General features: G+C 45.5%; 1 protein-coding gene across 1 annotated transcript in view; it reads left to right on the top strand.

The window, feature by feature from the left end:
* plgrkt (plasminogen receptor, C-terminal lysine transmembrane protein) overlaps positions 1-26,658 on the top strand; it is a 163,527-nt gene that overhangs the window by 11,216 nt on the left and 125,653 nt on the right. The window contains exon 2 of the mRNA XM_070888383.1: positions 20,259-20,346. Coding sequence (XP_070744484.1) covers positions 20,266-20,346 — 81 coding nt within the window. The 5' untranslated portion in view covers positions 20,259-20,265. The remainder of the gene's footprint in view (positions 1-20,258; positions 20,347-26,658) is intronic.

Below are 26,658 nucleotides of genomic sequence, written 5' to 3'. Positions count from 1 at the left end.
AGCATGTGATGCGTCGTCATACGGTGTCGGGTGTGTATTGCAACAAGCTAATGAATTTGGGAAATTGCAACTGGTTGCTTATGCATCCAGAAGTCTGTCTAAGGCCGAGAGGGCCTACAGTATGATCAAAAAAGAAGCGTTGGCGTGTGTTTACGGGGTAAATAAATTGCATCAATATCTGTTCGGACTGAAATTTGAATTGGAAACCGACCATAAGCCTCTTATATCCATATTTTCTGAAAATAAGGGGATAAATACGAATGCATCGGCCCGCATCCAGAGATGGGCGCTCACGTTATCCGCATACAACTACGCTATCCGCCTCAGGCCAGGCACAGAAAACTGTGCTGATGCTCTCAGTCGGCTACCATTGCCCACCACTGGGATGGAGATGGCACAGCCCATAGATTTAGTTATGGTAATGGAAGCATTCGAGAGTGAGCAATCACCTGTTACTGCCCGACAGATTAGAACCTGGACGAGCCAGGACCCCTTACTGTCCTTCGTAAAAAAACTGTGTGCTCCACGGGAGTTGGTCTAGTGTCCATTTAGAGATGCAGGAAGAAATAAAGCCGTACCAGCGGCGCAAAGATGAAATGTCTATACAGGCAGACTGCCTTCTATGGGGTAATTGGGTAGTTGTGCCAAAAAAGGGAAGGGACACTTTCATTAGTGATCTCCACAGAACCCAGCCAGGCATTGTAATGATGAAAGTGATAACCAGATCCCACGTGTGGTGGCCCGGTATCGATGCAGAGTTAGAGTCCTGTGTGCACAAATGTAATACATGTTCCCAGATAAGCAATGCACCCAGGGAGGTGCCACTAAGTTTATGGTCTTGGCCCTCCAAACCGTGGTCTAGGGTTCATGTCGACTATGCAGGCCCATTCTTGGGAAAAATGTTTTCAGTGGTTGTAGATGCGTACTCCAAGTGGATTGAATGTGTGATAATGTCGGCAAGCACGTCCGCTGCCAACATTGAAAGCCTATGGGCCATGTTTGCCATGCACGGCCTGCCTGATGTCCTTGTAAGTGACAATGGGCCGAGCTTTACCAGTGCCGAATTCAAGGAATTCATGACCCGCAATGGGGTCAAACATGTCACATCTGCCCCGTTTAAGCTAGCGTCCAACGGTCAGGCAGAATGAGCAGTTCAAACGACCAAGCAGAGCTTGAAAAGGGTAACTGAAGGCTCACTGCAGACTCGCTTATCCCGAGTTCTGCTTAGTTACCGCACAAGACCCCACTCACTCACCGGGGTCCCTCCTGCTGAACTGCTCATGAAAAGGGCACTTAAGACAAGGCTCTTGTTAGTCCACCCTGATCGACATGAACAGTTAGAGATCAGGCAGCTTCAACAGAACACATATGATGACCGCGCAAATGTGTCACGAGAAATCGAAGGAAATGATCCTGTATTTGTATTGAACTATGGTCAAGGTCCCAAGTGGATTGCTGGCACTGTTTTGGCCAAAGAGGGGAGTAGGGTATTTGTGATCAACCTCGCAAATGGACTCACCTGCAGAAAACACTTGGACCAAACCAAACTCAGATTTACGGACAATCCAGAACAATCCACAATAGACTCTACGTGTTTTGACCCTCCAACACACACACAAGTGGCAACCGACCCAGCGGTTGACCACAAAGCAGAACCCATCACCCGCAGCATCCCAGCAGGACTCACCACCCCTAGCAGCCCAGCAAGGCCAGCTGCGCAGCAGCCCAGCGAAGGCCCAATAAACGACTCACCAACACCAGCATTTTCACAGAGACGATCAACCAGGGAAATGAAGGCCCCAGATCGACTCACATTGTAAATAGTTACACTATTGACTTTGGGGGGTGTGTGTTGTTATGTATGTAAACCTGTAATTACCATGTCTAACCACCAGAGGGCTTATCCCCTGGAGTCCCAAGGGATCCCACAATCCCTTGGGAGCATCTACCTGTATATAAGGAGGCCTCACAGGCTGGAGAGACACTCTGAGATCTATAATAAAGAACTACGGTCACACTTACTTTGAGCTTGCAGTATCTAGTCTGACTCTTTATTCAAGACTTAACAACTTCATCTTATCCTTTCATCGCACATTTGAGTAAACCTTGCCATTTTAAATTCCTACATCCATATTTATCAGAGAAACCAATTCTGTAACTACACAATGTGGCCACTGGGTGACGCTGTATTACCCTTTTGTCCCACAAGTTGCTTAAGATACTTTAAGGGTTAGAAATTCGGTTTTCAGCAAAAATGGTAGTTTTTTGCCAAAATTACGGTTTTCGCTTCACTATCACTATCTGGCCGTAAATTCAATCTTTAATTTGCGTAGCGGTAAAAATCGGCTTTGCACGAGGATTCGCAGCGCAAACCGCGAGTTTCGGCAACTTTAGTCCGAGGCCGATACCGCTGTGAGAGAGGCCTTGGGAGGGCGGAAAAACACCAAAAAATAAATTGGAACAAACAAAAAATTCACAAACATTTACAAGACGCTTACCTATCGAATCGCTGTAAAATAATTACAAAATAAAAACTTTTAACTTACCGCAGCTGGCAGGGCTGCACCGACAGGTTTTTCCCTGTCGGTATTCTGAGCGCAGAATACGGGTGTGGAGAGAGCCAAATTTCTGGCAAAAACACTATTTTGACTGTTGCACGACGGCGCTTCTCTCCCAGCGGTACTTGGAAAGCACCGTCGCACAAAAGTCACTGAATTTCCCGCCGATCGGAATAGCATCAAAAACCCGGTCGCAAAATCGGCGAATTTCTAGCCCTATCTGAACTTTTTCATCTTTAAATTTGACATCCACCCTTCTTCCTCAATAACTGATATTTCTTGGATCCAAATTAAGGATCCAATCAAAATCACAATTCAAAGAAATACATATTTCACTATTACATGATTAAATTTAGCCATTGTCAGCTGTGGCCCATTGGGTAGCACACTGGCCTCTGAGGCAGAAAGTTGTGGGTTCAAATCCCACTCCATGGGCTTGAACGCACAAATCTAGGCTGACACTCCAGTGCAGTGCTGAGGGAGTGCTGCACTGTCGGAGGCTCTGTCTTTTGGATGAGACATTAAACTGAGGCCCTGTCTGCTCTCTCAGGTGGATGTAAAAGATCCCATGGCACTATTTCAAAGCAGAGCAGGGGAGTTCTCCCCGGTGTCCTGGGGCCAATATTTATCCCTCAATCAACGTAACAAAAACAAATTATCTGATCATTATCACATTGCTGCTTGTGGGAGCTTGCTGTGCACAAATTGTCTGCCACGTTTCCCACATTACAACAGTGACTACATTCCAAAAGTACTTCATTGGCTGTAAAGCGCTTTGAGACGTCCAGTGGTCGTGAAAGCCACTATATAAATGCAAGTCTTTCTTCATTGAGTTGTATTTGTTATCTTTTATGCCTTCATTAAGGTTTTACTTGAAGGCACCAGCCTATCCTAAAAGCATGGGCTTGGACTTGATATTTTTGCCCTGGTGGAGAACTGAAATTTGATTGTGCAGGTTGACCATGCACAGGGCACCTCATTTCCGAGGACACGTCAGTCAATTGTACTGATGAAATATTTCACTTTAACTTCCAGCAGTCTCTTTTAGGTTGTTTTTCAAAATCATTAGTTTGGAAAGCCAAAATGGAAAAGGGCTTGCATTTATATAGTGGTTCACGACCTCAGGTCATCCCAAAGTGCTTCCCAGCCAATAGTGTTTGTTGAGGGATAAATGTTGGGCAGGACGCTGGGGGAGCTGCCCTCCTTTTCTTCAAAGAATGCCATGAGATCTTTTACATCCACTTGAGGGGGCAGTCAGGGCCTCAGTTTAACGTCTCACTGGTTCTGTAGTTTAGTTCCACTCCAGCGGGGAGCTTGTTGACTGTGAGGTGGAGCATGGCAGCGAGGAAGGTTGAGAAGAGGGTCGGAGGATGACGCAGTGCTACTTGACCCCGGTCCGGAGGTGGATTGGGTCTGTGATGGATCCGTTGGTAAGGATCACTGCCTGCATGTCGTCGTGGAGCAGGCGGAGGATGGTGATGTACTTTTGGGGGCATCCGAAACGGAGGAGGACGCTCCATAGACCCTCGCAGTTGACAGTGTCAAAGGCCTTTGTAAGGTCGAAGAAGGCCATGTATAAGGGCTGGTGCTGTTCCCTGCATTTTTCCTGCAACTGTTGCGCTGCAAAAATCATGTCCGTTGTGCCCCATAAGGGACAAAATCCGCACTGTGACTCCGGGAGGAGCTCCTCGGCCACAGGAAGAAGACGGTTGAGGAGGACTCTAGCGACGACTTTCCCAGTGGCTGATAACAGGGAGATTCCTCTGTAGTTACCGCAGTCGGACTTGTCCCCTTTTTAAAAGATAGTCACGATCACTGCATCTCTGAGATCTCCCAGCATGCTCTCCTCCCTCCAGATGAGAGAGATGAGGCCATGTATTGGCGCCAGCAGTGCCTCTCTGCCATACTTCAGTGCCTCAGTGGGGATTCCATCCGCTCCCGTAGCCTTGTTGTTCTTAAGCTGTCTTATGGCTTTTTCTACCTCGTGCAGTGTTGGGGTGTCACTGAGGTGGTGGCGGGTTGCATGCTGCAGGATGGAGTCGAGAACACTTGAGTCAAAGGCAGAGTCTCGATTGAGGAGATCTTCGAAGTGCTCATTCCAGCGGGCCCTAACTGCCTCGGTGTCCTTGATGAGTGTTTCCCCTTTCTTGGCCAGCAGTGGGGTGGGGCCTTGGGTGTTTGGACCGTAGGTGGCCTTGACTGCGATGAAGAATCCTCGCACATCATGGCTGTCGGTCAGTTGTTGTATCTCCTGTGCTTTCTCCATCCACTACCTGTTCTTTAGGTCCCAGGTTTTTTGACATATTTACTGAGACATACGAAAGCATGGGCCTTACGCTAAACATCAGTAAGACAAAGATCCACCACCAGCTTGTCCTCGCCGCACAGCACTGCCCCCCAGTCATCAAGATCCATGGCGTGGCCCTGGACAACATGGACCCACTTCCCTTATCTCGGGAGCCTCCCATCAACAAGAGCAGGCATCGATGACGAGATCCAACACCACCTCCAGTGTGTCAGTGCAGCCTTCTGCTGCCTGAGGAAAAGAGTGTTTGAAGACCAGGCCCTCAAAACTTTCACCAAGCTCATGGTCTACAGGGCTGTAGTAATACACGCCCTCCTGTATGGCTCAGAAACATGGACCATGTACAGTAGACACCTCAAGTCACTGGAGAAATACCACCAACGATGTCTCCAAGATCCTACAAATCCCCTGGGAGGACAGACGCACCAACGTTAGCGTCCTCGACCAGGCCAACATCCCCAGCATTGAAGCACTGACCACACTCGATCAGCTCCGCTGGGCAGGCCACATAGTCCGCATGCCAGACACGAGACTCCCAAATCAAGCGCTCTACTCGGAAGTCCTTCACGGCAAACGAGCCAAAGGTGGGCAGCAGAAACGTTACAAGGACACCCTCAAAGCCTCCCTGATAAAGTGCAACATCCCCACTGACACCTAGGAGTCCCTGGCCAAAGACCGCCCTTAGTGGAGGAAGTGCATCTGGGAGGGCGCTGAGCTCCTCGAGTCTCATCGCCGGGAGCATGCAGAAATCAAGCACAAGCGGCGGAAAGAGCGTGCGGCAAACCAGTCCCACCGACCCCTTCCCTCAACGACTATCTGTCCCACTTGTACAGCCACCTAAGAACTCATGTTAAGAGTGGAAGCAAGTCTTCCTCGATTTTGAGGGACTGCCGATGATGATGATGATTAACGTCTCATCAGAAAAGGTACGCGGAGTCAGAGGAAATGTATTAGCATGGATAGAGAATTGGCTGGCTAACAGAAAGCAGACAGTCGGGATAAATGGGTCCTTTTCGGGTTGGAAATCGGTGGTTAGTGGTGTGCCACAGGGATCGGTGCTGGGACCACAATTGTTTACAATATACATAGATGACCTGGAAGAGGGGACAGAGTGTAGTGCAACAAAATTTGCAGATGACACAAAGATTATTGGGAAAGCGGGTTGTGTAGAGTATGCAGAGAGGCTGCAAGGAGATTTAGATAGGTTAAGCGAATGGGCTAAGGTTTAGCAGATGGAATACAATGTCGGAAAATGTGAGGTCATCCACCTTGGAAAAAAAAACAGTAAAAGGGAATATTATTTGAATGGGGAGAAATTACAACATGCTGCAGTGCAGAGGGACCTGGGGGTCCTTGAGCATGAATCCCAAAAAGTTAGTTTGCAGGTGCAGCAGGTAATCAGGAAGGCGAATGGAATGTTGGCCTTCATTGCGAGAGGGATGGAGTACAAAATCAGGGAGGTCCTGCTGCAACTGTACAGGGTATTGGTGAGGCTGCACCTGGAGTACTGCGTGCAGTTTTGGTCACCTTACTTATGGAAGGATATACTAGCCTTGGAAGGGGTACAGAGACGATTCACTAGGCTGATTCCGGAGATGAGGGGGTTACTTTATGATGATAGATTGAGTAGACTGGGTCTTTATTCGTTGGAGTTCAGAAGGATGAGGGGTGATCTTATGGAAACATTTAAAATAATGAAAGGGATAGACAAAATAGAGGCAGAGAGGTTGTTTCCACTGGTCGGGGAGACTAGAACTAGGGGGCATAGCCTCAAAATACGGGGGAGCCAATTTAAAACTGAGTTGAGAAGGAATTTCTTCTCCCAGAGGGTTGTGAATCTGTGGAATTCTCCTCATTGAATGTATTCAAGTCACAGATAGATAGATTTTTAACCAATAAGGGAATTAAGGGTTATGGGGAGCGGGCGGGTAAGTGGAGCTGAGTCCACGGCCAGATCAGCCATGATCTTTTTGAATGGCGGAGCAGGCTCGAGGGGCTAGATGGCCTACTCCTGTTCCTAATTCTTATGCTCTTATGTTCTTATAAAAGATGGGCCCTCTGACTGTGCAGCACTCCCTCAGTGTCAGCCTGGATTACGTGCTCAAGCCTCTGGAGTGGGACTTTGAACACACAACCTTCTGACTCAGAGGCAAGCGTATTGGCAGGCTGTGCTGTGAACGAACTTCACAATTATCACATAACATTAATTGAAAAAACATCGGCTCCTGGCTTTAACTCTTAATGGCGCTATATAAATACAAGTTATTGTAGTTAATGTCTCACACAGATCTTTGCCATGGGCTGGCACACCAGAGAAATGTTTACTGCAACCACAATACCTGCTAATTGTAATTGTTATATGATCACTCATTTATTTGTCAAAGAGACAACACTATGGGCTCAATTTTCCCCAATTATCTGCGTCATTTTTTTGGCATGCACCATTTTTTCTGGAGTAAATTAAAATCTCCAAGTTTCCCCAAAGTTTCTGTGCCAGCGTAATTCACTTAGGTAGGATTATTTTAGGCTAGGATTTTTTTTTAACCTCATTGGGGGCGCAACCTGCCACCCGTGCTAATTCTGGCCATTTAAGCAAGTTTGGCCAGCTCCGATTTACTCCAATTTTTCTTAGGATGGTGTATGTGACCACTCTGGAAAAACCACCTGGGCAGTTAACAAAATCGGTGCAGGTAAGAGAATCAGTGCAGCAGATGCAGTTCCACGGCCGGGACAGCAGCAGCAGAGGGGGGGGGGGGGGCGGCGGGAGTGGGGGTGGGGGGTGGGGAGGCCTTTTGGCTTTTGGCCAGGGCTAGCAGCGGGAACTGGCGGGGGGGGGGGGGGGGGGCGGGTGGTGGGGTATAGACTTTTGGCATAAACACGTTAATAATTTAATGCTGGAATGCTGCTGCAATGTGCACGGTGCTTGTGCAGAATGCTGTGAGCTGGCCAGAATGCGTTGTATGTTTCACTTTCCAGCCTCAGCCTTCAGTGTGTCCCTCGTTACCCTGGCAACCTGACCTTTTTGGCGCAGATCTTAGGCTCCACCCCCAAAGCTAAAGGACAGGCTAGGTGGCACCAAAATGAACAATTCAAACAGGGAAAGTTGGATGATTTTTTGGGGGCGTAGTTGGGCTTTGGGGAAAATTGAGCCCATTAATAACTCGGAATAAGATTTTATGGAGCCACGTTGGTGGTGTTGTGGGGCTGCACTATACTGTCTACAGGTCTAGTTCTATTGAAAATAATGATCAGGTTGGAGAGCTTTACGTCCTTGCCATAAGTATGATGCCTTCATTCCTGACATTTGACTAACAGTTACATCTCAGGTACAAATATATCAATGCCACTTGCATACAAGAAAAACATCAATGTTGAAGCTTAAAATCTAGTTTTCACTTTTGCAATCTCCAATCTGTGTCTGAGCAACATAGTTTCATAAAAAGATAAAGAATATAAGCATTGAAGGTTACAAAACAGCAACATTATGACATTTGATTGAATGTCCCAAATATTACAAATGCTATAGCAACAGATTTGCTTCAGATCTTTGATCCAATTCAAATCTCCAGAAATTATGAATTGCTGTAATATGTCCAACCTGAATTTTCTCACATTATAACATCCCCTATTTAAAATTAGTCATGTAGTTGTCTGTCTCCAGCTTTCTCATATTATCTTAAGCCGTAATAATACACAATGTTCTTTGTTTAATCTCCTTCACATGCCACAGTTAGCAGATAACTACAATACACATAAATCTGTCAGGGTCTGTTGCTTCAGCAGCACTTTGTATTAGCATATGATCTTTCCCTTTTAGCATTCTGAACAATATCCTGTTTTCATTCTTATTTCTTTTTTTCTCCATTGTTTTTGCACTGCTCATGTAAATGTATGTAAAAGAAAAACTATTGGGGCAATATTGTGCCTATTTTAGGTACTTTTGCATAAGGATGAGAGTAGATTATCCTCCCTCAGCTTTGGCATCTTAGGTTTGGATGAGAAATATGGGTTTCAACCATGCTCAACACGTTTTAGCTATCAGGAAGGATTGGATAGGCTGGGGTTGTTTTCTTTGGAACAGAGGAGGCTGAGGGGAGATTTAATTGAGGTGTATAAAATTAAGAGCAGCCTAGATAGTGTGGATAGAAAGGACTTATTTCCCTTAGCAGCGGGATCAATAACCAGTGGGCATAGATTTAAAGTAGTTAGTAGAAGGATTAGAGGGGAGATGAGGTGAAAAAAATTCACCCAGAGGGTGGTGGTCTGGAACTCACTGCCTGAAAGAGTGGTAGAGGCAGAAATCCTCATAGCATTTAAAAAGTACTTGGATGTGCACTTAAATAGCCGTAACCTACAGGGCTACAGACCTAGTGCTGGAAGGTGGGATTAGGCTGGGTAGCTCTTCGATCGGCACGGACACGATGGGCCGAATGGCCTCCTGTGTCGTAAATCTTTCTATGATTCTACTCCCCTTTCTTGGATTCCTTATCACTTGCTGTATCAGCAGAAAGGGGAATATGAACCTGATTGAGAAGATTCATGCCTGTTCTTCACATGAACAATCTCAGCTGTGCCACTGGAGGGAGGCACCAAGTGAAGGCAGACACATCCCCAGCGACAGACAATATTGGAAGGAGATTCATGTGATTTTTGTTGTTGTGCATCACCCAACGGCAAGTTGAGACCTGTGGGTTTGGTCCTTTCATATCTTATACCGAGCTCAAAGAGAATATATGTCATTAAAACAGCCACATTCAACATTCTTGTAAGGTGGCCCATAGGAACTGCCTTCATAATGTAAATTCACGAAAGAAGTTTATCTGAACATATGAAAATGGCGAATAGCAAAGGACCTAGTGGTCCATCCAGGCTGTCCCATAAACTGTTGTGGTGCCTCATCACACACAATATATATACTCCCCACTCACCCGGAGACATGTAATCTCCTGGGAAAAGCAAAAGAACAGATTTAAAACCCAGGGGACAAATATGCAAAATTCCTCTCCAAATCCTTTCGTTGATCAAAACTAGTCAAGGAGACCACCCTAGCCATGATTAACATTACACGGTACTGACCTCTTATATGGACTGATCGTCACCCCAAACAGAAACAGGTCCAGCTCTCGCTTGAAAGAAATCAATAAATCAGCACTCACCGCATGAGCCAGAAAACTGCTCCACAGGTCCATATTCCCAGGGAACAGTGCCTAACATCTAACCTAGTTCTGTACTTGTATAACTTGTAAGTGTGACCCCCTAGTCCCCTAACTCCCCAACCTAGCCAGTTGAAATAATTGGTCTACATAAACACAATCTAGACCCTTCATTATTTTATAAAAATCTATCAAATCACCCCTAAGTCTAACCCTAAGCCCCAGCTCTTTGAGCCTATAAAGAAAAAGAAAGGCTTGCATTTATATAGCACCTTTCATGACCACCGGACGTCTCAAAGCGTATTACAGCCAATAAAGTATTTTTGGATTGTAGTCACTGTTGTAATGTGGGAAAAGCGGCAGCCAACTTGTGCATAGCAAGCTCCCACAAACAGCAATGTGATAATAACCAGATAATCTGTTTTTGTTTGTTACGCTGATTGAGGGATAAATATTGTCCAGGACACCAGGGAGAACTCCCCTGCTCTTCTTCAAAATAATGCCATAGGATCTTTCACCTGAGAGGGCAGCCGGGACCTTGGTTTAACGTCTCATCCGAGCACTGCACTGGAGTGTCAGCCTAGATTTATATGCTTAAGTCCCTGGAGTGGGACTTGAATAACCTTCTAACTTAAAGACGAGAGTGCTACCAACTGAGCCACAGCTATTTGGGTAACTAAGGTGTTTTAAACTGGGAATTTAATCTTGCGGCCCTCCTCTGCACCCTGTTGGGTAATGGAACACCTTCAAAGTGAGTGTTCTTGCCTGACAGTTAAATTTAGGCTTGTACTTTCATGTTACTCTCTTCTTTGAGCTTGTTGCATTTTGTGACATCAAGCTCCTGACCTGGAAGTTGTCCACTCGTGTGATCTTATTCTCGGGAATTGTGTGGGAAATAAGAAGGAAATGCTTAAAGATTAAATTAAAATCCAGGAAACCATCAATTATTAATTTATATTCATGTAAAAAGAACTCATTGGAATAACTAAAATCAATATGATCTTATTGCCTGTTTCACAAATTCTAAGGTAATTGGCTGCAATTTCTTGATTTATTGCTCTTTGCTGCAAAACTCAATATTAAAAAAAGACTTGCATTTATATAGTGTCTTTCATGACCTCAGATATCCCAAAGCACTTTACCAGCCAATGAAGTACATTTTGGAGTGTAGTTACTGTTGTAATGTAGGAAACACACAACCTTCTGAATCAGAGGCAAGAGTGTTACCCACTGAGCCACAGCTGACATAATGTTGCCCCATTGTACCTTATAGGATTTACAGAACACTCAAGAACTCAGGAACAGTATTGCTACTCAAATGTAATCAATACTATTTCAGTATTCAGTTACATCAGTACATAACCTGTCGTTCTTTATGATGGCAAAGTGAAAAATTCTTAGCTTGGTGTACAAATTATTCGTTGGGTTTGAAAATAACAGTTATTAAAAATTGTCTTTTTTCCTATCTGCAAATGTGAACAAAGCAAGTCTCCCTTAAAAAAAGCACATGCAAACAAGACAAGGACAAAGGAAAAATGTTCCTGGCTCCAAAAATAGTTACTTTATTTTTTGTTCATTATAAACAATGTGTTCTGACACTGTTAAACAGGTTAATCTTAAAGTTAAAACAAAATGGGTCATGACCAAATTGTATTCTATATTCAGCTCTGGCTTTGTGAATTGGCATCTGAAATGTCAAATTAACAGGGATATATAATTGAATCTTCCTTTATTCAATTTGACTTTTAAGTTCAAATTTCCGACCTGAAGACCTCAGCACGGCTGTGCATCATTGCTACAATTTGATTTTGTGCCCTGACTGTCGCCTAAAAGAAACGAAATTTACCACAAGATTTTTTTCTCTTTCAGTTTTCTAGCTTAAACCACTTTGGTCTGTGAAGAGATTTTACGTAGTAGCCTAGTAGCCTTTTGACATATTTTTCAGCAGATTGCTGTGAAATAGTTAAATGCACATTGTCAAGCTGTCTCTGGTGTTATTCCACGTGTAATTTCTGCTTGTGTCAGTCAACAGAAGATGTTTGTCAGGAGTTTAAGAGGCGTTTTTAATCATCTTTACACTTTTTGTAAGGTTATCTTTAAAAGCTTTAGTAACTTTTTAAAATAAGATGCCTAATTTCAGCACAAACATTCACGCTTTATTACGATCATTTCGTTTTTCATTTCAATTTTCTCCACAATGCTTTCTTACAGTTAAGTGATGAATGTCTAGAGTAATTTTGAGTTTAATACCATCTCAGAGGAGTTGTATTGAAACGTGTAGATCTGGGCTGGTGATAGTATTCCGAGCCATTACCAAGTGGGCATTCCTATCGTTCAGCCTTTGGCTTTCACGTTTATCTCCTCAGGTAAAGGGGTGACATTATGATAAGGTTTGAAGCAGCTATAAAAGGAGGGGAAAGAAGTGGCAAGAAAGTTTAGTATGGTTCCTGAAGAGTATTGATAATGGATTGGGGTTGGGGTGGGGAAGATATGATACGATAGACCAGAGTCAGAAGAGTGGAGGATATGTTTTGGAATGTGGGCTGGAAAAGATTGCAGAGGTAGGGTGGACCAAGGCCATGGAGGAACTTGGAGATAAGGATGTGGATCTGCACATTGATGTGCTGGGACAGGGAGTCAGTGACAGTCAGCTAGGACAAGAGTGATGGATGTGTAGGACATTGTACACATAAAGGCCACACAGAGACCTGGGTGAGGTGGAGTTTGTGTAAGATGAAGCTGGGGAGACCGTTTGAAGAGAATATTGGGAATATTGAGTCTAGACTGAGTGATTTGGCAAGGGAACAGATGTAGAATTTGAAGCTCAGCATAGAACTAAGCATGTCTTTTATGAGTATTCCTTATTGTCCTTATTATATTCTTTATTATTTGGAAGCCTCATTCTTCACAGTAATCTAGTTGTCAGCTGTGGCTCAGTGGTAGCACTCTCACCTCTGAGTCAGTAGGTTGTGAGTTCAAGTCCCACCCCAGAGAGTTGAGTGCGCTCGACTGACACTCCAGTGCAGTACTGAGGGAGTTCATCAGGCCACCTTACATTGAGGTGCTGCAAACACCGACAAGCACTGCACAAAGGTGCACAGCTGCACCCAGGCTCTCCCATCAATCCATCCAGATGCTTATGGACGGGGTCACAGCATGCAGAGAGCTTCTCTTCCCTTCCAACGGGTGGAAGAGATCTCACCAGGACACCAACACAGCCTGTTTGCACATTGTACAGGAGGGCACAACAGGGATGTCGTCAGGAGGACCTGGCTGCAGTGGCGCAAACCTTTCAATTATCTCAGTAGATCACGAAACGTTACTGCAAAGCCAAAGTCAACCTCGCCCTGCTGTGCCACTCATCACATCCGCATCACTCTGCCATCCCTACCCTACTCCTGCACATCCTTACTCACACCAACTTATCTTGCACCTCCACCCATCTATCGATATTATCACATCCCCATCTCACTAGCTTCCCCGCACACTCACTCTCATCCTTGTCCAATCATACTGACAGCATTATTGCCAATGCTGATGAAAAGTTTCTGCTAATGTGTTGGCAAACTTTGAAGTCTTTATTTTCAACACTTTGCCTTCTTGGACAGATCTATGTGCACCTTTGGAAGTGGCTTAGTGAGTTGCAGTGAATGGTCAGACATAAGGGTACCCCTATAATGGTGAGTTGCAGTGTGAAAGGAATGGCTTGGGCATTGTAAGGATACTTTATGGTGCTGGGGTGGGGTGGTACCAACCGAGCGCATCATGTGGCAGCCAGGGTGTACAGTGTCAAGTAAATCTGGCCATGGTGAGACCATCCCTGGCATGATACCCTGTGTCCTGTGCAGCATCAGGTGATTGCAGAGAAGGTTGGTGTTGTTGGTGATGCTGGTGTACCTGGTGATGTTGCTGCTGTGGCTGATCGTGGTGGAATTCTGAGGATGAAACATAGAAACATAGAAAATAGGTGCAGGAATAGGCCATTCAGCCCCTCGAGCCTGCACCGCCATTCAACAAGATCATGGCTGATCACCCACCCCAGCACCTCCCCCCTACGTCCCCTCCACACCCCCCGACCCCCCCAGCCGCAAGGACCACATCCAACTCCCTCCCGAACACATCCAATGAACTGGCATCAACAACTGCAGGGAACCCCACAGGCCAACAACTCCCCGAGTGAAGAAGTCTCTCACAATCCCAGCCCCAAACAGCCCACCCCCCATCCCAAGAGCATGCCCCCCCCACCCGGCTCCGGACCCACCCAACACCGGGAACACTACCCCCGCACCCAACCCGTCCCGTCCCGTCAGAATCCTTCCCAAATGCCGAACACCTCTGGATGTCGAGCCCCCAGCCCCGGCCACCCCGGAGCCACGCCCCCGCGACACCAACCACACCACATCCACCAACCACCATCTGCGCAGTCAACCCGTCCACCCCACTCTGAACACTCCCCGTACCGAGGCACAGAGCCCCCAGGCCCGCCCCTCCAACACACTTCGCTCCCCTAGACCCCCGCTGCAATGTGGCCCCTCCTGTCCCCCGCCCTGGGTTTCTCCGCCCCCCACCTCCACCACTCTCCCCTCCATCCCCCGCCCCCGTCTCCCCTCAACTTCCCTCTGCCTCCCCGCACAAGCTCCCATCTTGGGGGCGGTAACCTTCTGGGGCAGGGAATTTTAGCCCCCAGCGTGGAAGTCCTGCTCCCGCCGCAGAATTGGCCTTATCACCCCTCAATGGAAGCGGAGTGCAATTTCCCACACTCCACTTCCTTTGGGGGCAGTTACCGGGGCACGACTGGATGCTCCTGCGACAGTTTGAACTGGTGAGATTTTTTCCAGGGCACCATGCTGATGGAATAAATGGCAGCTGAAGTTGAGGTGACAGAAACGATCAGTCAATGGTGAGAGGTTGCTCCAATGAGGTGACACTGGATAGAGGGTTCACTGCAAACACTTCAAACTTTCATAAAGCTGAAAAATATATTCCAAATCCTGAAGGCTCCAGCTTCTTTAATTGGAAATTGAACAGCTGTGAAATGGTAGCTTTTATGCCACTTCTGCAGCTGTCAACTAGTCAAACCAATCCAGAGTTGTTGAGAACCCGACACACTTACCTGACTTGATACCCAAAAAACTTGGAAAAATCCTTTGGACCTGGTAAATTGCTGCTTAAATAGCTTTAAGCAGTTTCTTAACTATCACAATCTATTGACGTCGCTTAGTGCCGGGTCTGCAATATGCAGCCAGAGCCAGCACTTAGGAAATTCACAAGGAGGCGGGCTCAGAGCGGACTTCTGCCCCACTGTCAATCATGGCCATTTTGACAGGGGGCCACCTCCAAACTTACACTCGCAGGGCTGGTAAGATTCCGGCCACACTTTCGGATGGTATTGGTTAAGGGAGAAATTTTCCTTTTTTTTGATTGACATGGGATTTTTTACAGCCACCTGAGCAGGCCGATGGGGCCTCAGTTTAATGCTTACTCTGAAAGCAATGCAGCACTCCCATTTCTGCACTGAGGTATCGGCATATATTATGCGCTCAAATCTCTGGGGCTTGAACCCACAACTTTCTGACTCCAGGTGAGAGTTCTACCAACTGAGCCATATGGACACTTGGAATGGAAACAGGACAGGAAGAAGCTTCAGAGGTGGATAACAGAGGAGAAACACTGATAGAGGATTTATTGTTCAACCATACCAAAGGTTGCAGGGAAGGTAAAGCAAGAGGAAAAGGAACAGTGTACCAAGGTCTCAGTCACCAGAGTGATCTCATTGTTGTGGGGGAACTGAAAACCAAATTCTACCATCTCAATATTGATAAGTGAGTCTGCAACACAGAGATACTTGGCTACAACAATGGACAGCCAGCTTGATAACACACGCAAAAACATACTGAAAACCCTATGGATGTCATTTTAACAACTCGCTGGGCAGCAAACCCACGGGTCAGGGGAACCTCGGTTTTACACCGCCCCCCGCAATATTACTCCACACTGACTTCAATGGAGAATACAATCGGCCGAGTTGTAAAGTCAGCATTGCCCCCCATCTGGTCAGTTTCCCGACGGGCGGGTCAGGTTAAGATTGCCCCCAAAGTGTCTGGCAAATGCTGATTATGCAAATACTATGCTAATTAGATGAATCATTTATTCATAATCCGGTAAAACATGTTAATTGATTCTATCACTTGAGTGCTTAGTAGCTTGATTAATGGTCAACCGTATAAAAGGTTGCAGAGAAGTCAAGCAGATGAAGAGAAACACCTGACTGTTTGACACAGTGAGAGATGGTTGACGAGATCTAGTGGTGCGTGAGTCATAGCGTGCTGTGTGTACTCAACTCTGCTGCCCTCCAATTTGAGATTGTGATAGTGGTTGTTAACTCACATGGAGCATCAGGAAAGGGGGTCATCCAGGCTCTAGTGGAGACCAGGCTGCTGAAGCTGAAGATAGGGCAGTTATTGAGAATGACCACTGATGCCATGGCAGGTGGCAGACCAGTAGAGGAGAATTTGGGCGTACTATTGAAGAAGTTAGATAGATTTTTTTTTCCCGGAGCTGAAGGTGAGAGCAGAAATGTTGGAGGCAACCATCATTGATGAGAAACGGGCTCGTCTATGATCATGATATTGGAAGTGGTAGGGCCTTGGGAACAATTTTGACTTTGAGCAGGTTGTGCTATTGTACCACTCGTCTGATGTCCTTGACAAGAGGCACAAACCATTTTGGTGGCTGGGTCGCATTTGCATAATGCTGCGAGGGCTGAGAAATGCAGCAGCTGCACTGCAGAGTCAAACCAGACATTCACTGTTAAAGGCGACGAGGCGTTCGTGGGGGAGGGGTTGCGGACGGCACAGCAGTGGGCTGGAAGATTTTTGCCAGTCCAGGTGAAGCTCAAATGCCTTTTCAGACCCCCCCCCCCCCCAAAAAAAAATCTGTTTTTTGATAAAAAACAGAAACTTAGCTGGTTTTGGAACGGCCTGCAGCAGTCCATTAGGCTGCTCCCTGTCTGCTACCAATGGGCAGAGCGTGAAAGACAGAAGATGCCTAGATTAGAAAAGTGAGATGTTGTCAAAGTATCCAGGAGGGACTTAAGCTTGAGATAGTAGCAGGAGACAAGATCAGTGATGGAGTAATGAAAGGTGGACTAAGAGGTCTACAGGAGCTTTATGAACTTAGACGTGTGAAATGTTGCCGTATGATAGATAGAAACTAGCAAGAGGAAAGAGAAAAGCTGAAAAGGGGCAAAGCAGAACTGGGAGATTGCTGAGAGAGAGAGAGAGAGAGAGAAATAGGAGCTTGGACCTGCAGTAGCAGCCAAAATGCACACATGGAAGAACGTGGAAACTGTTGAATAACCAATTCACGACCATAAACGGCAACCTTCTGAATGTGCGATGGTGGAGGAGAGCCTTGATTGTCGCAGATATGCTGCCCATTATTCTCTGCCCATTAAAATTAAAGTTAGAAATTTTTGTGGGGAGCGCACCTATGACTTCCGGCTGTGTGTCCTGGTTGATGAGGTTTAGCTGTGTATGCGCATTCATAAAAATGGCCTGGAAAATTCCTTCAATAGTGATTGCCTTCGTGCTCTGGACCTACCTTGTAGTGGACAACACTAGGTGACTAGAACTGATTGAAACGGATAAGCCAGGAAGCGCACAATTTGGATTGTTAGATGTTAGATTCTAAGGGGTAGAAATTCACCTCTGCCGGAAACGGGTCGCACCTACCATTTTTCCTGTGTTTTCACCGCTGTGATGGATGAGGTGTCCTCTTGCGCGAAATTCAGCTCTTTGCCATTTTTTTTCGAGTGGAGTGGAAGTCGGTCATAGTGGGGACAGGCAGAGTGTCCGCCGCTGTAAGTCATCAGCGTAGCGCTAAAGATGTTATACTGCTGGTGCTTCACCATATCTCTCCCCTTCACTTAAAGGGGAGAGCGCTGCTAGCTCTGCGATTATTTTACTTAGTTCCACTGGGCCGCCAGGGAGGGTTTCGGCCAGGCAGGTAACCTGGCACCCATGAGTTGGCAGCCTGGCCAAACCCAGGGGCATAATTGTCGGGCCGACCTGGCAGTCGGCCAACAAAAAATAAAATAAGATGGCGGCCGCAGAAGTGCGCCCTCCCCTTTAATGGCAGCCGCACCGCCATTTTGCACACACTGCACACACAGTGCACCGACAGAAAAAACTGTCGGCACTGCACAGAGGCCGCAAGATATTTTTCGGTGAATTTAGCTGGCGGGGTGGGACATCAGCGGCGCGTGCTTTTATGACGCACTTAGGAGGGTTCGACAGCAGTGGAGCAGAAGTGAGGACCGCCGGAAAAACCACCGAGGAGAATTTCGTGAGCGGCGGCCATTCGACATCGCCGCGTGGCCGCTGTTTTCCAGTGGTAACAGGGCTTAACGGGAGGCTGAATTTCGGCCCCTAAGTATTTAAGGCCCTGTTAACTATACCACAGTTGACCTATTGGATTAAGTCTAAGGATTTTCCTTAGTTCCAGCAATCTGAGCCACCGATTATTTACCAATTATTTGAGAACTAGAAGTGTTGGATAATTATCGAGCTGAAATATTAGTTATCTTACAACTAGAAAGGATCATGTAGTTCTGGTGACTGCTCTTGTAGATTTATCTGAACAAATCACCATCAGTCTCTAAAGACATGCAAACCCAATCACACTGCATTGATGGTGGAACAAACTATTGCCAATTAACATGCTAAAGAATAAGCTGATGTTGATGTGTGGCCCTGTTACAAAAAAATAACACGAGATTTGGGGATGTTTTTATTCCTAGTAGCAGCGCATAGAGTTAAACACCTAGATACACGTAGAAAATGGCTCGCTCTTGCCAAAAACCTAAATCAAGACAGGTCGTTGAATGGGTATCAATAAAAAGAAAGGGCTGGATTTTCGGCTTTGCTGTTTTCGGGGCGAAAATGGAGGCGGTGGGGGAAAGCTACTGCCCGGGTAACGTTTGCACTGTGTGGAGAAATGTTTGCCATCTGGACCCTGCGCCAGGTTCGCAGTGCAAAGGGAGGCATTTCGTGGCGCAATAATGGGAACCTCGCCAACTAAAGTATGGGGTCGGGAGCACTCCGAGAGAGGCCTTGGGAGGGGAAAAGGGGAAACCCCTCTTGCCCCCCGCCCCACGGAAAAAAAACTTACAAAAACATTCCAAAAACATTGCCCACACCACCACAACATAAGTCACTACTGCCGGTGTTGCAACAAGAGGCGTTGCATATCCAGCGCCGCTTGTCCCGGCGGTGCTTCTAAGCGTCGCTGCAAAACCCGACCGGAGGATCGCGATCAGAAACAAAAGACCTCATTGCCCCATTTCTCACTGTGGAGGGTCGGAACCCGGAACGCAAACGACCTGAAAATCCAGCCCAATGACTTGCATTTAAATAGCGCCTTTCACGACCACCAGGCATCCAAAAGCACTTTACAACCAATGTAGTCTCTGTTGTAATGTGGGAAACGCGGCAGCCAATTTGCGCACAGCAAGCTCCCACAAACAGCAATGTGATAATGACCAGATTATCAGTTTTTATTATGGTGATTGAGGGATAAATATTGGCCAGGACACCGAGGATAACTCATTGAAGCTGGGATTTCATAAAACATTTTCATAAATGATACGATTTATATATAAAATATGTAAAAAATGATTTCTGTTTGTGGTATTTATCCTTTGAATTCACTGTACTAAACTCCATTTGGATGAACTTCATAATTAATTGAATAAAAATAATTTCACATTTGTTAACACGAGAGATGGCAAGATCCATTTTATAGTGCAAAAATGTAAGCTTTACATAGGATTACAGAGGATATACGGCACAGAAACATGCCATTGGGCCCAACCTATGCCAGTGTTTATATCCACTTGAGCCTCCTCCCGTCTTTGCTCATCTAAATCTATCATCATCCTCTATCCCCTTCTCCTTCATGTGCTTATCTAGGCTCCCCTTAAATGCATCTAAATCACCACTCTTTGGGTAAATAAGCTTCTGCGGAATTCCCTATTGGATTTCTTGGTGACTATGTTATATTATGCTCTTCCCCACAAGTGGAAACATTCTCTCTCTATCCACTCTATCAAAACCTCTATAACACTAAGACACTGCACATTATGACTAAAACAATGACAGTTAAAGTTTTGAGTTAATAAATGAGTGCATGACATTTTATTTGTAAAATATGCAATATTATTATGTTTTATGAATTTGATAGGTCCAAGATGGGGTTCTTTATGTCTAAATCTATGGATGAAAGCCTAAAGAAACAACAGGAGTTCATGGCAGCAAACAGTGCTCTGCAGGTATGGTTGTATAACTCTGGGAGAAGCAATACAGAGTTCTATCTCATATCCTTGTTATGCATTTCGGATTGGAAATATGAGCTGATGTGGCTTAACTGGTAGCAGCATATTGATTAAATTATCTATTTTGGAACAGATTTTTAATTAAAAGTTAAACTAATTCCTAAATTAGATCACTTCTGCAGTTTTCTGATTAGGTAAGGAGCAGAAACTGTTGGTGCTGCCTCGGGTTTAATTTGGCCTGCAGAAATCACTTGATAATACAATTGTGTTATTTACCCAGTAGCCCATTGGTACTGTAACACAATGGAGCGTGCATTGACCCATGTATTTCGCTGGCAAGGGCCACTTATCATTGGGTCATTGATAGAGCAAGACGCCTTTCCATTCGGAGAGAATATTAACACCATTGAGCCAGCGAATGATTTGGAGGTGGGATGGCACTTGAGGTCTTAATTTACTCGTAAATTACAGCAAACAGCGTCTATTTATCATCAAACAGAATCTATCATAAACTATAGCAAACAGAGTCTCCAAACTCATGTCCAAAATCGCACCCTGTACCTTGGGGAAGCCAGCAATTCTGGAGAACCCCACAGCCCTGTGTCGCATTGCCTGCGTGGTCATAGGGAAATTGATGAACTGGTCCCTTTTGGCATACAATGCAGCAGTCATCTGTCGAATGCAACAATGTGTGGCATGCTGTGAGGTGCAGCACATGTCCCCAGCTGCTGCTTGAAATGAGCCAGAAGCATAGAAGGCAAGTGCTGCAGTGACCTTCACTTCCACAGGTAGGGCAGTCCTTCTTGGTTGTATGTCTGACCTGACTAGCTGGCAGATCTTGGTGATGACCTCCTTTCTAAATCGCAGCCTGCAATTGCAGTCTGCCTCACTCAAGTGTAGGTATGAGCACCTGTCCCTGTAGATTCGATCAGGGTATGGCCTCCTCCCCATTAATGCCCGACGATCTGGTTTCTGCCATGGTGGCATCGTATTATCTGTCGCCTCTGCATGGCATGCATGTAAACCAACCTTACTAAATGAGGCATAGTAATATTTTCACCCATAATTATTATTTTTAATTTTGTTATTCTTGTTATTGTGAGACAGTACTTACTGAAGCACTCACACCATTGCTGGGTGATGCCCTAATAGAACGGACCACACCCTGGTCTGTGCATGCGCAACATTAGGCTCTGTGGAGGCGCGGCACACAGCGATTTATGGCACTACTTATAGCTTTTGCCGAAATGCTTATGTTTGCTGCTGTGCCATCTCCAATGCACAGTTCGGAGTGCATGCCGGCAGGATCGCTCCCTCGGCCAGACAGAAACACAAGAGATCGATGCTCAGCTTGGAAAGAAGCCCGGGGGGGGGGGAAGGGGGCCGGCTCCTCTGCTTGTGTCCGGCCGAGGGAGCGATCCTGCCACCGGCCAGCCGGCACTCCTCCTGGAGCCCCGTGAGCAGAGATTCTGTGGTGGGGTGGAGTTGCAATTTGCCCATTCTCAAAAATATTCTGTGGGAAAAATTAACTTCCCGAGTTATTTTCCGAGTTCCCTCTGCAAAAATCATCATGAATTTATGTTTTAAATTGTCTTCTTCCCTCGCTCCAAAAAGCTCAGAAATATACTCAGCGGCAATTTTCTTAAGTTAACGTAGGGTTTTTCTGATCGGTACTTGGGGCCACTCTGAGCCGCCGTGAAAAAAATCGGTGTTGGCGAAAATCGGTTAAATGGCCAAAAAGAGCCAAAAACAGCACAGAAATCAGTTTTCAACCAGACCGGCGCCAAAAAATCTGGCGTACAAAAAATCCGGTGCTGACAGTCGCAGCCGGCGTACAAACTTTGAGGAAAGTTGCAAAATCAAGATTGCTCAAAAAAATCAGTGGATGCCAAAAAAACGGCGCCCAATGGTGGCGAAAATAAAGCCCACTATATGCAGCTCTTTCTATTGAGGTGTACCACAGGATTGTTGGTAGGCACTAGAATGCATAGTTAATGATGCCTCATACACTGGGGAAACGACCAGTTTGTGAAAATAACTTTAGCTGTCTCTACTGCTGCTGAAGTATATGTAAGTGGGTACTTGGTGAAACGGAGCTTGACTTACTGCCTTCATGGAAAAGTGGTTGACAAATGTTTTCCTAAGTTTGACCCAAATAATTTCAACAAAACTCAGTTAGTGAATTGGATCCTAGTTAGTCAATTTGGTTGAAGGATAATTCTCTTTCTGGTAGGTAATCTTTAATCATCTCGTTGAAAACAATGATAATGAGAGTTTGCAGGAGAGGAGGGCTTGGAATGGCATGTAGGGCTGGAGGGGGGTGTGAGGCTATGGAAGGGACTTGTAAATGAGGACAAGATTTTATATAAAATGGGTAGACTGTAAACTGGTCTCTCCAGAGTTTTGTAAAAGTATTTACAATAATGCAGACCACCCCACTTCAGAGGCGAACAACTGGGTTTTCTTCAGAACGCACACATTAGTGCAGTCCTTAATGAGCATGTCAAGCTGGTGCAATTAAATGATCAGGTTTGGGGTTAAACCAGCCAGTAGGTTCATTTGCTGGTAATTGTTTGTTAAGACACTAGAATATGGACATGAGAGGATTTAATGCACCAAGGGACAAAGTTGATTTAAGAGAATAAAGCTAACTATTATGATTATTGTGTCTTTTCTACCACTCTTGCATGATGGTTTTACAGCTTCAGTATTTTAGATTACTCTCATAGGCAAGTCCTAACTGCTTACGACTTTGAGAGTATCTTCACTGGCCTTGATACGTAGGTAAGCCTTTGGCATTGTGCCCAGGATATCAAACCGAAAAACCTTTCTGATAATTATTTTAGTAACTGGCAGTAACCTGTGACCTCACATGATACTTCTCCTATCTCCGATAAGTGATAGGGTATCACAGTCTCAGACAGCATGTTAACTTTAAGCTATCGAGCGAATTTATTGAACAAAAGAGGATCAAGCAAATAACAGCAGTGGTATAATATTGATACCCTGTAATAGCCATTGCATTAGCTCCTCAAAAGAAAAATAATCTACACAATGATTCTTCATATATTTCTCATTCTTGTGGAAGCTGAACTAGCCTGGTGCAACTCTGAAAGTTCCAAGAAGATTCTATCAGCTCCATTCTACTCAGCTCAAATCAGCACGTTGAACAGATCAGACACACATATATTCCTTCAACAGTTGTAGATTTGAACTACAGTGGATTCAAAAAGAACAAGCTGCCAAACACGTACACGGGCAAATCACATGGTATGGGTTGGTTTGAATGTGGCTTGAACGCCTACCATCTGGCCTATCATTTAAAACCAATTCAAACTGTCCTCGCAACATTTGTATTCACCGAGGCTGGAGAACATAAGAAATAGGAGCAGGTGTAGGCCATACAGCCCCTCGAGCCTGCTCCGCCATTCAATAAGATCACGGCTGATTACCAACCTCAACTCCACTTTCCTGCCTGAGCTTCAAAGCCCTTGATTCCCCTAGGCTCCAAAAATCTATCAATCTCGGCCTCGAATATATTCAGAAGCTCAGCATCCACAGCTCTCTGGGGCAGAGAATTACAAAGAATTTGAGACAAGAATGGAGCCTCTGATTATGTTATGATAATTACGACTAACTTTTAAATACCTTGGGTAAGATTTGCCAAGACTCTGTCGGGACCACCAGCAGAGATTCGTGCGCAGCAGATGGCTTATCAGAAAATCGCGCTTTTGCTGTCTACGATTCTGCGTCCATTACAGTCAGTGTGATAGTGTGTTTCTGATAAGCCACCGCTATGTATAAGGCCCTGCTGGCCTTTACAGATTTTGTCCCTATATATTGTAATGAGAAATGCAAGTTCTTCTTTTCTAGATTTTAGAGACAGTTACCGAGCCAAAACTAGATAGAACACTTAATGGGCTGGATTTTCGGTCTTCTGTCGCTGCTGTTTTCACCCCGGAGGGATGGCAGCGGTAGCGTTAATCTCATCTGGGCGAGCGGCCAGCTTCCAGTGCCCTGCCGGGACTTTCGATGCCTGTTTTGACGGGGCGCGGAGCATTACCACCTGGAAGAGGCGAGCTGGTGTGCAATGCCCCTGGTTGCCATACCGGCTCGATTTTTGGCTGTTGCCCGATCCGTCACGCCCCATAGAGCACTGTGCTGAGACCGCCTGTGAAAGTGGGCGGTCCAAGCTGTAGCGGCTGCAGTAAGGTAAGTAATAATGACCTCAGGTGAGTGTGATTGTTTTTTATTTTATTTTTTTTGCTGTTTATGTTGTGGTGATGTGAGTTATTTATTGGGAATGTTTTTGGTGATTTTTTTTTTTTGCGGGTTCTTTTTTTTCCCCCCAGGCCTCTTTCAGAGTGCTTGGAGGCCGGCTGTTCAGCTCAGGATTTTCGCATGCTCAGTCGGCCTAGCGCCCAAAGAGAGGCCGCCTCCCTTACCGCTCCGCCCCACACTCAGGGCCCAGCCGTTGAATTTTGCTGACTGAGGCACAAACTGTTCCTGGGCGCAAACGTTACCTCCCCGCCGTTATTACCACCCCGAAATGAGATGAACCGACAGTCCAGCTCAATATGCCTTGCATCCAGCATCTACAAGTAAGGGTATCTGAGCTTAAATCTATAAATGCACCAATTCAGTCCTGGCCAGACATGCTGGGATTTTCTTTAGGAGAAATCAATGCAAACCTTATGTAGATGTTTAATTTTCCCTTGGTGTTAGTTACTTTATTTTTTTTTTGCGCACTGTCAAAAATGTATAGGTTCACTCTGTGTGCCTTCCCGTTGGTCTGGTAAATTATAAGCATCCACTGAGAATAGACCTGCAGTAATGCTGCTGAATCACCCAGTAACCATTCTAACAGGCATACAACCATAAATAATGTACAATACAGAAATCCAGATGTGCACTGTTCAAATGTTGGCACTCAATCAGGGAGCGAATGAAGCCCTAAAAGCTCATCCCATGGTTGAGGCCTTTCACCTTATTATGCAGAGGGGGTAGAGCAATATATAGCACTAGCATTTACACAGCATCTTACTACACTTTTTGAAATGTAGTTGTATAGAAGGCAGTCATTTTGCAAACAGATGATTGCAGAAAACGACGAGTTAATGTCCAGTTCTTTGATTGTGTGGCGCTCAAGTTGTTGCTGGTCACTTGGCAGGATTTGCATCCAGGCAAGTGGCAACAGAAGTGCCAGAATGTCTGCAGGCCCCACAACTGGAATGTTTGTGAACAAGCAGGACCATCTGAGTCACAGGGTCACATGCTATCTGTACATTAAGGGAACAGTAGCCCTTTCTGTTAATAAAAGGGACAGCACTATTTGCACGTGTGTGAATGGTGGTTTGAGGATAATCAATGGTGCCTAGTATTTAGGGGATGCCATACAACTAGTGAAATTAAGAGAACTTTTCCAGTGGTGCTGCATCTCTGTTGAAGATGAAGGTGGAAGAGAGCATTTATTACCTCAGAATGTAGGCATGTAGTACATATAAGAACATAAGAAATATGAGCAGGAGTAGGCCATATGGCCCTTCGAGCCTGCTCTGCCATTCAATATGATCTAATCTGATGATCTGATCATGGAAGATCTGATCTTGGCCTCAACTCTACTTTCCTGCCTGTTCCCCATAACCCTTGATGCCCCTATCGTTCAGAATCTGTTTATCTCAGCCTTGAATATATTCAATGACCCAGCATCCACAGCTTTTTGGGGTAGAGAATTCCAAAGATTCAATGACCCTCAGAGAAAAAATTTCTTCTCATCTCCATCTTAAATGGGCGACCCCTTATTCTGAAACTATTCCCCTAATTCTAGATTTCCCCCATGAGGGGAAACATCCTCTCAGCAAACTGATTGATCCAAGTGCTATCTTCTAGAAGGGCCCAGTAGTGTAGAAAATGAGTGTAGCGGTCATTTTTATTTCCATTCTTACTGAATGCGCTGACCAGATGTCGCTTCTTGGATGCAAGTATGGTTCCAGAAGTTGAAACAGGGCAGAGATTGTTATCGTGCAGTCTCCTTATACACTATTCCTCACTGCATTCTGGGTAGTTGCACCATACTCACATTACACTGGGTAACAGGAAGACCTGATGGTCCATCTCCTGTTAGAACCTCTTGGCCCATCTAAATACAGTCGTGTTTACTGAGAGATTCTGACAATTTAGTTAAACTGTCCCCTGCACTGTTTATGCCTCAAACTCTGCCAGCCACCATTGATGATGTTACACCAGTTCCAGTTCAACTAATGTAATGCAATGTGGCAGACAGTAAATCCTACATAAATTTGCACCTTC

Source organism: Pristiophorus japonicus, chromosome 1 (assembly GCF_044704955.1).
Source record: "Pristiophorus japonicus isolate sPriJap1 chromosome 1, sPriJap1.hap1, whole genome shotgun sequence".
Lineage (NCBI taxonomy): Eukaryota > Metazoa > Chordata > Chondrichthyes > Pristiophoridae > Pristiophorus > Pristiophorus japonicus.
The sequence above is the reverse complement of the archived record's forward strand: the minus strand, read 5'-3'. Positions and strand labels throughout refer to the sequence as shown.